Here is a 15,061-nt window from a genome sequence, read left to right as displayed (position 1 = left end):
AGAAAACGATGAAGCAAATCTAGTCTCTTCTGGATTCTTGTCATCCACATTTCATTCTTCTTTTCAAAATCTCTTAATCTAACACGTGACACTCAGAGATACAGAGGTAACTGTTGGATGGGTTGAAGCTCCTTTTCTTGAGGAATCGTAGTCCAGTGAGAGCCGACCTTTTGGTAGCCTGATAGATCATATCATAGCATGCTCAGATTTAGTGTCGTGTGTCTGGTTATCGTCAGGTGTAATTTTGCTAAGGCGTAAATGTGAGTCCTGCCTACGAAAGTGTTAGCTGGAGTGGGGAGTAAATGCAGCTAGCCACCCTCATGCATGTTATCTGCCTGCCTTGCACTTGCATTTTAAGGGTGAATGTCTATGCTTTAATGATTCGTGCAGATGTGGGGGTTCCAGGGAGCTTTGTCCATGTCTGTCTCAAACGTCAAGGGTCTGGCATAGAGGGAAGATGAAGAGTCCTGTGATAGAGATGCGAGTAACCGTTGCCTGGGTACCATGACAGTCTTCACGGGAGAGGTGGGGTTTGAGCTGATCCTTGAAGGATGGGTTAGAAAGTCCGTAGGCCGAGGGTTGGGCAGCGGGAACTGCAGTGAGATCAGAGATGTAGAAGGGCATGGCCTGTGCAGAGAGCAGCCGGGTGTGGGTGGAGTGGAGTGGTGTGGAGGTGTGAGAGGGGCAGGGGCTGGAAAGGTGACCTCATGATGACAGCTTCGGACTTGTTTCTGTAAGCTGTGGGACGCCAGTGAAGGGATACAGTGGACCTTGGCTGACTGCTGTAAATTGATGCCAGGGCCTGAAGTGACTTGTGAGTGGCCGTGAGGCTTACGCGAGGGACACCTGTGTGTCTTTCCCCTCTTACTGCTCACAGCCACCTGTTGAGCTAATGCTCTCCCCGCTTCACTGAGTTCACAGCAGGAAGGGCCCATGTGCTGTGCACTTGAACTTGATGCTGTGGGCAGTGGGGGGTGGATGACATGATCCTGCATGTGTTAGAAAGATCGGCCTGGTTGCAGTGTGGTGAGCAAGTTGGAGGGAGCGAGACTCCAGTTGAGGGACAGGGTAGGTCCTATTGTGGACATCCAAGCAAGTCACGGAGAACTCCCAGCGAGCAGAAGTGTAAAGTCCATGGGCCAGCGATCTGCATTTTATTCACTGGTGTTTCCTAAGTGTCTGGGATACAGTTTGGTATTTGTTGAATGAGTGAATGAGTGGGCAGATGAAGAAACTTAAGGAATTACCCAGTTTTGCTAATTAAAGATTCTTTGGGGTTAAAAGTTTGTTCATTTATTCTGGAACGGGTGAGGATTGGCCTTATATTGGAACCAAGTGATCTAACCAGAAGATCTGCTTGAAGGAGCAGGAGCTTTGCTTGATAGTGAGAACTTGGGAGTGGCTGAGGAAGTACATGGGAATTCTGCTAATGTGGTGAGGTCTCTAGTAAAGATTTTGGCCACTTGAATGCAAAATGGGGATCTTGAATGCAGCAAGGTGGGGAAATCAGGACATGCCATAAAGACAAAGAAAGAGGTTTCAGGTCTGCAGAGAAGCTATTTTACTGGTTTGCCTTGGGTCTTTGGCTGCTATCCTTCTGCCAGTACAAGCCATCTTATTGTGAAGCTTGACTTAGGAGTTCTTGGTTGGCATCACCTACGGTGGACCTAGCTTTTAAGTGAAGGTTTCTGAACCTCATTGTCCTTTGCTCATTAATTTAAGTCAGGAGTTTCGGTTTTTCTCATCCCATTCACCAGAATCATTGTATAGCCCCAGCTATTTAATATTCTCCTCTGTTTATGTTCCCACGCTCCCAGTTTTGATTGTGGCTCCTGATAAGCACAGTTAGAGGATTGCCATCTTTTCTGAGAGTTTCTCCATTGGAATTAGGGAGTACTGGAGGGTAAGTGTTTGGTTAGGGATCGGGAGCCAGCTGGGGACAGATAGAGCCTGATGCTGATCTTCCTGGTGGGTTTAAAGACAGCTTTCATTACCTTTTGTCATGGTGAACCCTGGAGAGACTTGACCTTGAGAGGAATCTTAGTAAGCAAGCTTGGAAGGAGCTTGAAAGCTCAATGGTGGGAGTTAAAAGGTGGGGAATGGGTGGATCTCTTTCCCCAAAGCAGATATAATACAAGACTCCAGGAGCCCAGGGGCCTGGGGCAAATCGGAAGTGAGGAGGGAGCAGAGGTCATCAAGCCCTTGAGGACTCATGCACTCAGGAGCAGGCAGAACCAGGAAACCCTAGGCGCCTTGAGACTTCCTTTTATCCAGTGCCAGCCACGTTGCCAGGGTCCCAGAGGGGAAAGTGCCCAGGGATTAGCTGGACAGGGTCTGCTGCATGCATGCAAATGTGTGTATGTTTGTGCATTTTATAGTTCAATAACTAGGCATAAGTTATTAAGCTATACATAATTACTTTAGTGTCAGAGATTAAGATCTGGACATAGGAAGATTTGGGTGGGGGGGATAACTTTGGACTATTTTATATTCATTTCCAAAGAATGGGCAAGATAAAAGGATTAGCCGGTGTTGACAGACTGATGGTTTGGTTGGACTTTGATGGGAATATCCAAAGCGAGACTATTTATATGAATAATAACCTACCTACCACCTTCCTTCCTCCTTCCTTTCCTTCCTCAGCTTGTTTCCTTTAAGAGATTTCATGTACTTATGTAATTAAAAGTAGGGTAATAACCATGAGAATTGGTGATTTATATATTTTTAGAAGATATATGGGTTGGTAGATGACATAAAAGTTTAAAATTCTGTCCACTCCTTTTTTTAAAAAATTTTTTTAAAATTTTAATTCCAGTATAGTTAAGAGTGTCATGTTAGTTTCAGGTATACAATATAGTCATTCAACAATTCCATACATTACCTAGCGCTCGTGGTGCTAAGTGCACTCCTTAATCCCCTTCACCTGTTTCACCCATCCCATCCCCAACCCCTGCGGTCAGGTAACCATCAGTTTGTTCTCTATAGTTAAGAGTCTGTTTCTTGGTTTCTCTCTCCCTCCCCCCCTCCCCCGCCTTTTCCCTCTGCTCATTTGTTTTGTTTCTTTAATTCCATGTATGAGTGAAATCATATGGTACTTGTCTTTCTCTGACTTTCTTTGCTTACCATTTTACTCTGTAGCTGTATCTATCTTGTGGCAAATGGCAAGATTTCATTCTTATGGTTGGATAATATTCCATTGTATATGCCACCTCTTCTTTGTTTATCAATGGACACTTGGCTGCTTCCATAGTTTGGCTATTATAAATAATGCTGCAATAAACATAGGGGTGTATATATCCCTTTGAATTAGTGTTTTTGTATTGTTAAATAACCCAGTACTGCAATTACTGGATCGTAGGGCAGTCCCATTTTTAACTTTTTGAGGAAGCTCCATACTCTTTTCCACAGTAGCTGCACCAGTTTGCATTCCCACCAGTAGTGCAAGAGAGTTCCTTTTTCTCCACATCTTTGCCAACACTTACTGTCTTTTGTGTTTTTTATTTTAGTCATTCTGACCTGTGTGAGGTCATATCTCATTGTAGTTTTGATTTGCATTTCCCTGATGATGCGTGACGTTGAGTATCTTTTCATGTGTCTGTCAGCCATCTGTATGTCTGTTCATATCTTTTGCCCATTTCTAGTTGGATTATTTGGTTTTTGGGTGTTGAATTGTCTAAGTTCTCTGTATATTTTGGATACTGACCCTTTATTGGGTATGTCATTTGCAAATATCTTCTCATTCCATAGGTTGCCTTCTAGTGCTGCTGATTGTTTCCTTCACTGAGCACAAGCTTTTTATTTTGGTGTAGTCCCAATAGTTTATTTTTGCTTTTATTTCCCTTGCCTCAGGAGATATAGCTAGAAGAATGTTGCCGTGGCCAGTGTTACAGACATTACTGCCTATGTTGTCTTCTAGGATATTTATGGTTTCAGGTCTCACACTTAGCTCTTTCATCCCCACCACACCCTTTGTGGGCCCTTCTCCATTGATTTCACCCATGTTCCCTTGTAGCCAAGGAAGTGTACATGGAGCACATGTTCCTGACATACCATACGCTCTTAGATTGGTTAAGCAAAAGTAGCTCTTGCAACACAGGGCATTTTGGTTCTGTATTTGCTGTAATATTTGCTGTATATTTGTGTAGCTTGCTGAGGTTTTTTGTTTATTTAAATGGCTTATTTTTCCAAGTGAGCATTAGGCTTATAGTATATTTTGGAATGTTATAGAAACCATATATATATTTTTAAAGTTTATTTTGAGAGAGAGAGAATGAATGAATGAATGAATCCCAAGCAGGCTCTATGCTGTCAGCATAGAACTCAGTGTGGGGCTTGAACTCTCAAACTGTGAGATCATGACCTGAGCCAAAGCCTAGAGTCAGACCCTTAATTGACCGAGCCACCCCACCCAGACGCCTCTAGAAATCATATTTTTTGAAGAAGATCTTCCCATATTAAGAACAATTGTATAGCTTTTTAGAGCAAACTTAATTCTAATTTTGAAATGCAGTGAATGAAGAAACAGTTCTTGGCTCCAGTGGAGAGAAATAAAGAAATGGGAGAACCATGATTATTGTCAGGTAGCTGTGAATACTGGACCTAAAAAGTTCCCCCTCTTCCCTCAGTCCTCAAAAGCCCAGAGATGCGTGTTGACTTGTGTCTCTCGTGTCACTGTGGGAGTTGTGCCACGCACATCATAGAATTTAGAGCCAGAAGCCCTTGTGATCCTGTCAGGCCAAGCTCCTTATTTTCCAGGTAATAAAACTGAGCCTTAAAAAAGTCCAGTGACTTGACCAAAGCTCCAGGGAGCCCAGTGGTTTTTTAACTGCTTCACTGCTCTTGACCTGAGGAGGATGGTTCACTTCTGAGCGAATCAAAGAGTAAAATTACATTGACGTGTCACTTAAGGAGGACTATCTAAGGGGGGCTTTTCAGGCTGGGGAAGGGCTTTCTAGAAGCTGCGGTTGCTCACCACTGTGAGGAGTTCGGTTAGTCCCCTTGGGAGTGGATAAATGGGGAGGGAGAGGGCAGGGGAGAGAGCCCGTCTGCACCTACTGCTTCTAGCAGTCTTGAGCCCAGCTCCTCATGGCTGCCCGGCTTGTCTGTTCTAATCCTGTTCCTGCCCGAGCAGGTGGTCAGCTGGCCTGGCCGCTGCTGGAAAGGGAAGAACATGACTAAGATACTGGTTCCAGGTACAAGGTGCTCTGAGCTTCAGGAAAAACAGTACCTGGCAGACTAAGAGGATGAGGATGGGAAATTCAGTAATGTAAACTCAGAGTGTTCCTTCATTTGTGATTTCACTTTGTGGGTAAGTTTCATTAATAATATTATATTGGATGTCCTCACAGTGATGCTAAACACCAGGCTTTCTTAAAAACATCCTCTAAGGGAACGCCTCCTTTTCTGTCTCCTGCCTACGTTTAGCAGATTTGCAATGACGTTGCTTAATCGGCCAGTCTTTGTTATAATCATTAAAATACCGTGGATTTGACCATCAAGAAAGGTCTGATCTAAATGATTGTTTTAGGAGCACTTATTTTAAAATAACACTAGAAAAATAAAAAACCACCCAACACTAGAAACACCGTATGTCTGTTTCTAGATTGGCATCCTCCATGGTTTAAATGAAAACCAACAGTGGTTGAAGAAGGAAATAACTAAATGGAACTGGGATAATTTTGGTTTTATAGGGAATGTAGGATGGGCGGGGAGGAAATTAATATTTTGCCACTTGAAAAATCTGACCATCTATATCTGTATATCTATATCTATATATCTATATAGATATATAGATATATATGTGGACACATTGAGAGTATTTTAGAACTACCTTGGTTTTTCACTTGCTTCGTGTATTTGTGTTTTGTAAACTGAATAAGTGTGACTTAGAAGGAGTTCTCATTATTTGACAGAAAACATTTCTTCACCGATTATGTCTCTTCCCAATGGTAGCTGGAATTGACAGGTATCTGGATACTTTCCCAGATACCTGGGACTACTCTTTGGATCCCAGGTTCCCAGTAAAACTACACTGGCTTCATGTGTTCCTGGTTGTTTTACGTCTGAGGTCTTCTCTAGTTTTCACAGCCAGCCTAGAGTTGGAACTCTGATTTTAGAAATACTTTTCAGTGTTCATGCAGTGTCTACAAACCGTGATGTAACATAACGTAATGACGGGTCAGAGCCTCAGTTAGAGGCTGTAAAGAACTGTGTCTGAATCTGTTTTCTAGGTCTTCTTTCTTGGGCAAGTCACTTCGCTTCTCTGAGCCCCCATTTCTTGTTGAAGAGGGCCAATAATAAAAATCCAGTCTCTACATTTGTAGCCCTTGGGGATAGATGTGTTTGGGGTTAAGAATTTTTGAAGCTTGAGGAAGAGGACAGAGTGCATACACTGTGTGATACAGGACACTCTGATGGGGTCTGGGCTGCCCCCCTGTAATCTGAAGTAAAAGCATGGAGATTTCTGCAGCCAAATGTACAAGGACTCACTGCAGGGACTGAGGTCTTAATACCAAATGAATTTTTGGGACCAACGTTTGGAAAAAAAATTTAGAATTTCAGAGCTCTTTAAACTGTGTGTGTGTGTGGATAAGGGATTATGGACCTGCATCTATTACCCAAGCTTAGCATGGAATAATCTCTCAATAAATGATACTGCTGGCTGTGACGTGATGTGTGGTCATGTTAGAAGGCTACTCCAGTCAGTATTTGAAATAAACACTTATGCATTTTAAAGGAAAAATGTCTTCATATTGGTCTTCATGTTGCCTGTTGTTGAGACATAGGTTTATGAGAATCAGTTTCTTCTGGTGAAGGTGTAGTATTTATTCACAAATTGTTTAAAAAAAAAAAAAAGCAGTCATTATTAGAAATAGCAATCCATGGGACATCTGGATGGCTCTGTCAGTTGAGCGTCTGAATCTTGATTTTGACTCAGGTCATGATCTCAGGGTCGTGGGATCAAGTCCCGCATCGGGCTCCGCACTAAGCATGGAACCCACTTGGGATTCTCTCTCCCTCTCTCTGTGCCCCTCCTCCCCTCGCACTTGCACGCTCACTCTCTCTGTTTCTAATAGTAATAATAAAAAAAATAGTAAACCGTGAAACTGCGAATATTAGGTAGTGGGGGCTCGTCACAGAAAATCACATGTTGTACAAAATGGCCAGAACTCTGCCATGTGAGTTGGGGGATAGGTGCCAGTGGCCAGTTCCCATGACCTTTGACTGAGGGTTGGCACTGTTTGTTGTCCATTATAACACTATCATTTCATCAGAGGTCATTTGTCCAGGAGCCTCCCCACTGCCATTCACCAACAAAAACAGTTCTTTCTTTCCAGACCTCATTGTGCCACCTGTCTTACACCTGAGCCAACTCAAGAGGCATATAGACCAGAGGTTAAGGGATTGGACCCTCGGTCCAGACTTCCTGGGTCTGAGTCCCCAGATTGGCTCCACCTGGTAGTTGAGGGTTCTTGGTCCTGTGTCTTCATCTGTGAAATGGGGATATGATGTGCCTCCCCTACCCCAGCTCACCGTGTGGATTGATGGCTTAGGGTGCACATAGGTCAATGCGTGCTGCAACAGCAGGTTTTCAACCGCGATATGATGATTAAGAAGTGAACAGAATCATACTTGCTGTCATCATGATCTATTCTTTAATTACAAACAGGGAGTTAAGCTACACAATCTGTCAGGTTTCCTCCACATCTGACATTTTGACTTGGATGCTGAGACCTTATCTGTGTTGTGTTGGTGGCTCACTTCGGAGTGACCTTGACATTAGGGCTGTCACCGTGTCCATTAGAGGGCACCCATGTACAGAGGAATGAGCTCGCACCACATCCTCCAAGGCGAGAGCAAGGTGCATTGGCCTCCCAGCTTTGTTATCCTGCCCAGGGACCAGGTAGACTGTGGGAAGGCGTCACTTGGGTCCTTTTCCTGCAGTCTAGCCACAGAGCAGCAAAGCCTGGGCCGGGGTTTGAGGGATTTCTAGGGTTGGGGTCACAAGACAAATGACAGCTGCCGGCCATAGCTCAGGTCAGGGAGGCGGCTGGCTGGACTAAGTTGATGAAACCCCTGATTTGCAAATAATTTTGTGTTTTAAATGGAAGAGATTCCACAAGCATGTCTTTGAAATGCTCTTTGGACATGTGTATTGATTCAGGATTCCTTGGCAACCTGGGAAATGTCCTCCAACTTCTAAAAGAAGCCAAAGCCTTGTGGGGGAATTTGGTTTCGAACACCAGCTGGATTTCACAAGTGTCTGCCACTTTTTCTTTTTTTAAGTGCTTGGCATTTGTACACCTTCTTTGAATTACTTATATGTTTGTTGGAAATATATCTTCACCTGGTATTTACAATTCTGTCTAAAAGAACCACTAATAAAAGAAAAATTGTAACCCTGAGTTGGTTGGTTATGCTTCCTGACTTTTCTTAGGCTTAAAAAACAAATTTTTATATTTTTAAAATTCTGTATTTTGCTTCCTCAACCCTTTCTACCAAATAATGTTTACCTTTTACTTTTTGAAATTGTGCCTTTATTTCAAATCTGTATTGAGTTACCAGTAATCAGGTTGCTGCTTACTAGTGGCTCAAATTTTTTTTCTTTTTTTTCTTTAATTTTTTTAACATTTGAGAGAGACAGAGTGTGGGGGAGGGGCAGAGAGCGAGGGAGTCACAGAATCTAAAGCAGGTTCCAGGCTCCAAGCTGTCAGCACAGAGCCCGATGCAGGTCTCGAACTCACCAACCGTGAGATCATGACCTGAGCCGAAGTCGGATGCTTAACCGACAGAGCCACCCAGACACCCCTCAGATTTTCTTTTAACAGTAAAGGTGAAGAATATAAGGAATATACTGTAGCTAAAAAAGAAAACTCTCTTAGCCCTTCATACAGATCTGATAGGCAGATTGGCTATAGCATAGGTATTACTTACATTTCTTTGAGTTCTTTTCAAGCTTAAGATATTTGATCGTTGTCTTCTGCGTGGTTTTGGCTTCCTGCCCGGAGGCATATTCCATCCTTTGAGGCTAAAATGTCTTGAAGTTGTCAGTGGACATTTCTTGGGAGTGGGTCTGTGTTTGATAATATATATTAAGAGACTCATGTAAACAACTCAGCGGCTTATGTCATCCTTGAAGTCAGGCGTGAATGTGGCACTACTTACTAATGGTAGTACTAACGTGTGTTTTCTCTCTTTTGTCTCAAGAAAGGAAAATAATGTGCTAAGCGCACTAATTAAAAAACAATGGATAGGGGCACTTGGCTGACTCAGTCGGTAGAGCGTTTGACTCTTGATCTCCTGGTCGTGAGTCTGAGCCCCATGTGGTTTAAGGGTGCGGATGTCACGCGTGCTGTGTGTTCACCACGTTGGTACTGGTGTGCTTAACGGAGATCTCGCTGAATACTCACAACTCCCCATTATTATCAGCACTGAGCACTAGGGAAGCTTCTTGTCCAGAAACGATAGAGAACTTGCCCAGCAACACACAGCTAGACCCCAGGTGTGCAGCCGGGGCTAGAAATGAAGGGTAGAATCGAGAGCTTTCAGGAGGACTGGGAGTGAGGTAACAGAGTACATGTAGATCCACTAAGAATTGCTCTGATAGTGTGACCCCAGGTGGCTAGCAGATTGGTGGTGTTGACGAAAGAGCTCAGAAATGAGCTGTAGTAATAAGGTAAATGTGTAGCTTTAGCACTTGCTGGAAGACTTGGCCTCTGTGCCTCGCCCCACCTCCTCCACGTACATACACGTCTGCTCATCTTCTGGGTACGTAAGAGGGCCGCCGGCGAGTTATTCAGGTTTGCAAGCTATTTTATGTTCACGTGCTACTAACTTTGCTAAACTCTATGCAGAAAGGGCCCTCAGTCAGACCCTTGGCTTCTGACGGTCACAGGTTTGGAGCAATGGATAATAGGTCCAGTTGTCCCTGCACAACTGGCCCTTACCAGCTGCCTCTTTTTTTTTTTTTTTTTAAGAGATCTGTCTGCACAGCTGATCTCTAGTGCAGGTAGCAAAGGGCAAGGGACCCTTTTCATAGCAATGAAGCCCAAGTTAAGGCCCCTTTTATTTTGCCATTAGTGCCATGACTAGTCTGCTTCTAGGTTTTCTTCCAGACCACTGTTCTGGCGGTACATTTCCCAGTTGGTTCTTCAGTCACAGATAGTTTTGATCCATATTCTTGGTTACCATAGTTACTAAATGTGAAGTATGGGGAGTGGCCTTAAGCAGTACGTTAACAAATGTATTCAAATATTTAAATATCTTGTATCTAAAGTTTTAGTTTTTAGTGAAAGATGTCACTGACCTATTTTTTGCTAATTATCTTTTCTCCATCAGAAAGAGGTGAAGCAGGGGCGGGCGCCTGGGTGGATCAGTCGGTTAAGCCTCCAACTCTTGATTTTGGTTCAGGTCATGATCTCACGGTTTGTGAGCTTGAGCCCCGTGTTGAGCTCTGCTCTGACAAATGTGGAGCCTGCTTGAGATTCTTTCCCTCTCCCTTCCGCCCTGTCCCCCCAAATAAATAAATAAACTAAAAAAATGAGGCAAAGTGTACATTTGATGGTAGTGTAAGTATTTTTTTAGATTTTTTTTTTAGATATTGTCAGGTTTCTTTGTGGTTTTTCAAGTATAGGAACCAATGAACTATGCTCTAGGCCGACTCTGAACTTGAAAACATCATGTCACACTGCCTACCTTGTACTCCCTTTCTTTATATAGTAGATGTCAACTTGCAAGAACTTTTAAGTAATTAAATTCATGGAGTATTTAGCTTTCCCAACAGCTTAGTAGTTTACAGAATAAATTATCCTCAAAGACGGGGACAGAGGCATTTAAGTGTTTTGTTTTCTTAGGTTTTACTTCTGTGTTTTCAGGGTTCTAAAGAAGAGACAGAAAAACATTAACTCTGTAGTTAAACTTGAATTGCCTGAGTTGTGAAGCTTTGAGCCTTGTAAAAATGTTAAGCTAAACTGGTTGTCTGTGGCTTGATAACCACTATCTTATCCAAAACCTACTCAGTTTTGGAGGCTCTGTCATGCATAAAATGAGGTGAGATTTAATCATTATGGCACGTAATGTTTATACAGAGACAGACTTTACGGTTTTACAGTAAGAGCTGTTGAAAATCATGGTGGGAAAACTGATCAGATGTGTTAGTGTCCAACTGCTTCTAGTTTTTTCCCTCTCCTTTGCGTCTTGTTATAGTTTTGACAACAGAGTGTATCTTCAGTGGATAGTCCTAACTATTAAACAGGGCAGAACATTGTTTTTATGGCACATGTACCTGTCTTTTATTGTAGGTGCTGGACTGGATTGAGAATCATGGAGAAGCGTTTCTCAGCAAACATACGGGTGTGGGGAAATCACTTCATCGGGCCAGAGCTTTGCAGAAACGCCATGAAGATTTTGAAGAAGTAGCCCAGGTAAAACAATGGCTTTTATTAGTTCCTCCCCTAAATACCTATGAGCTCGGTTTTGAATTAGTTTTAACCATATCCAAGATAAGTTAGCCTTGGCTAGATATGTTGAAAGGTGATTCAGAAGAGGTGATGCTCAGATCTGAGCGTGAGGTTGTCTTTGCCTATGCAGAAGGATGTATCGTAAGTGACGTCCTGGATGTTTTTGACGTATTCATTGTACCAGTGTCTATTGACAGCTTGTGAAATTTCAGTGTATAATCAGGCAGTAACAGTTCTGTAACGATGGGCCAGCATTTCTTGCTGCTTATCCACTTCTCTTCAATGTGTGTGTTTAGAAACAGGCGGCAGGGTGTGGAGTGTGTTTAGAGCAGGGGATTTGTGGAGTTGGAGCATTGGTTATAATGCTCACTAGCTGTGTCACTTGGAAAAATCTCTTTACATTTCTAAGATTAACTTCCTTATCTGGAAAGTAGGCACAGTAAAGGCTTCTAGAGAGGAAGTCAGGTATGTATGTGGTAGCATCATATAAAGCACCTAGGCCAGGGCACTCCTACGACTTGTTACTTGGTAAATGTGTTTTTTTGGATTTTTTTTTTTTTTTTTTTTTTTTTTTTTTTTGCAAGCAGAGTGAAGGAGGGAGAAATTGCAACAACATGACGTGTGTGTATGTCTGTTCCATATTAAATGGAAGTTATAAGGAGGTGTGGGGAAAGTTACTTTAAAAAGAAGTCATCTAGTAAGACACGTCCAAACCGAAGCACGTTGTGGCAAAACTGAGGAACATCGAAGACAAAGTGTAAAATCAAGAAGAGAGAAATGACCAAAGGACCCCAGTGAGAAGGGCTATTGGAAAGACAGCCAACTTCTCACCAGCAACCACAGGTTCTGGAAGTTGGTAGAATAGTCTGGAATTCCAGATCCAGCTGAACGGTCATTCAATGATGAGGATAAAGTGTAGACCGAGAGTGAGAGAGTTTGCTACTCTAATACTTAACCAGAAGAACTAAAGCATGCAGTTTAGTATTAGTAACACAAGTACCCACTGTAACACGGACACCAAGAGAACAGGGACTTTGTTTTGTTCACTTCTCTATGACTGCAACCCAGGGCAGTGCCTGGCATACTTAGGTGATCAGCAGATAGGTACTGAATGAGTTAGTTAAATGAATAAAAAGGGAAGTATGAAAAGAAAGGACTAGGATCAAGAATGAGCATAGAAATTGGTAAATGTATTTGTAAATCAAAGGATTGACCATGTAGACAGCAGATAGTGGGTTTGGGGATTGTTAAAAGCAGAACAGGACTGATGTGTCAGAACACTCTAACATGGGAGATGGAAGGTTCCGAGGGTGGCAGGACCTTCTGCTTACCTGACACTTGTAAACTCAAGTGTGCAGTAGCCACTGACAGCATAGGGATGGAAAGCATCACTTCCTAGTAAGCGTAGGAGGGAAGGAAATACAGAAAACTGGCTGAAAAAAAAGAAAAATTCACGCATATGGGTCTGGTGGAAACAAAAGAAACAAGGAAAACAAAAATCACGATCGAAATCGCAAAATAAGATGTAGTAACTTGTTCATAAGTATCGGTAATTACAGTAAATGCAAAATAGATTTTACCATTTTACTTTTGTTAAGAGACGAAAGATTGATTATTTCTTAAAAATCTTGCTGTATGTTTTTTTCAGAGGGCACACCTAATGCATAAATACCCAGGAAATTTGGAAGTATATAACCTGTTAGAGAAAGGTCCGCCAGGCAAATATTAACCAAAATAAAACTGATTTAGGGATATTAATATTATGCAAATAGGCTGGAAAGCCTGAAAACATTATTAGAAAGGAAGAGATTCTTCTCTTATAAAAGGAAGAGTGTCAGTATACATCCAGCAGCATGGTCTCTTCTGTAAGTCACAGTAGGAGTAAACTGTGGCCGTGTGTCCACAGGTTTTGCACGACAGAGGGTTCGGGTCCATACTCATTTGGGAAACTGAATCTGGGACTGAGTTACGGGGTAACAAAACAGTCTGCACTTAAGTCTTGTTCAGTGGAAATGCCTTTAACAAGTTGCCTTCTTTACACATCCTCACATCGGAAATAAAAGTGCCAATCCCAACATTTCTGCTTTCCTCATCTCAAGAAATGAGCCAGAGGAGATTGTGTGTCCAGCAGCCTTGCCAAACCAAGAGGCACCTTTGGAGCGTTTTTCTTGTCTGTTTGTGGCGTCCCTACCTCATGCCTGTTGGAAAATATTTCGCCTTCGTCTTACAGCAGAAGAAATGTGGAAAATGTGCTTTTATCTCCCCTTCATGTTTTCTGTGAGATAAGCTACTGCCGTGGCCGACGTGGTTTGGGGATGGGTAGGAAGGTTGTGTCATATGAGCGGAGACTTGGGGCCCCAAAGAAAGTTGGGAGGCAGAACTGCCAACAGCCAGGCTCTGGAGATGGGGAACCCCCCCCAACCCCCAAATAGTATGGTCACCCGTGATGGCAGGCTGGGCTGTCCCGAGCTTGCTCTGACGGGGACAATGGTCCACCAAATGTTCCCGTGCGACCGGCACCCCATCAACCCTCTTCCCTCCAGTTCCTGTGCCGCCTTCCATTCTAAATTCCACAAGTCTCTTGTGTGGCTGACGTTACTCTACTTTTCATGGTAAACTCATTTCCTTGGGTCTAAGGTCACCATCAGAGCTGTGAACACAGGTTCTCAGGGGGCAGCAAGAGTGAGCAGACTTCCTTTGTAGAGAACGTTTCTGCCCAAAGGTTTCTAGGGCAGGCCAAGGGCTAAAGTAGCACCTTAGCTGTGGTCTGCTTTTTACTCCTCAGAGAGAGGCTCCTGCCTCTACCCAGCTGAGTCCCAGTCCTTCCTTATCACTGCTCATTGTCCCTGGGACTCTAAGGGGCACCCTACTCACTCCCCCTTACACTGAAAGTGCTTAACACCCCAGATCTGAGCTGTGCTTCAAAAGAAACCTTAAATATACTTCTGTTCACTTTGCAAACATCTGCACCCACTCTCCCTCCCTCTGGAGAGCTACTGGCCATGCGTCAGGCACTCTGACAGCCACAGGGTGTGGGGGGCAGAGGGTGGGTAGCAGCAGGCCAGAGCAGGTGCTTCTGAATAGGCATGGCCACCTGTCAGAGGCCTTTCCCTGGCAGTTGTTGATGTCTAAGCAGACACCTGCAGTTTGTAAAATTCAGCTTGGTGACAGAAGGAGAAGATACTAGAAGCAGTCATGGGGGACATCAGGTAGGTAGGACTATTGAGCAGCACCACCATGTGGCCAGCAAGGTTGGAGGCTGGGCTGGGGCTTGGGGAGCCGTGTGCAGACTGCTGACCTCTTCCGTCTGTGGGCCTCTCTCTCTTGCCCACCTGCCGCTGGGTGCAGGCTCTGAGCTCCACCCTGAACATGGCCACGTCCCCGTGTGTCCACTCTCTACTGTTTCCACCCACTGCCATTACATGGGCCCTTCAATTACGACCTCTTTTCCTGGCATCTCCAACTTCTCCCTCTTTTTTTGTTCTTTCTGGCCCTAAATATTTATAGGCCCTCCCCTCTCTTGAAGAACATCACTTGATTCTTCTGTATTTTTTAGCTACCAGGTGGCTTTAGAAGTGTGTTGTGCCACTTTGCTGTGCCTG

At 43.6% G+C, this 15,061-nt stretch overlaps 1 protein-coding gene across 3 annotated transcripts in view; it reads left to right on the top strand.

Annotated features, from left to right (window-relative positions):
• TRIO (trio Rho guanine nucleotide exchange factor) overlaps positions 1-15,061 on the top strand; it is a 353,418-nt gene that overhangs the window by 171,043 nt on the left and 167,314 nt on the right. For all 3 annotated transcript variants that reach the window (XM_053202016.1, XM_053202021.1, XM_053202025.1), the window contains exon 10: positions 11,301-11,423. In XM_053202016.1, the coding sequence (XP_053057991.1) occupies positions 11,301-11,423 (123 nt within the window). The remainder of the gene's footprint in view (positions 1-11,300; positions 11,424-15,061) is intronic.

This window comes from Acinonyx jubatus, chromosome A1 (assembly GCF_027475565.1).
Source record: "Acinonyx jubatus isolate Ajub_Pintada_27869175 chromosome A1, VMU_Ajub_asm_v1.0, whole genome shotgun sequence".
Classification (NCBI taxonomy): Eukaryota; Metazoa; Chordata; class Mammalia; order Carnivora; family Felidae; genus Acinonyx; species Acinonyx jubatus.
The sequence above is the reverse complement of the archived record's forward strand: the minus strand, read 5'-3'. Positions and strand labels throughout refer to the sequence as shown.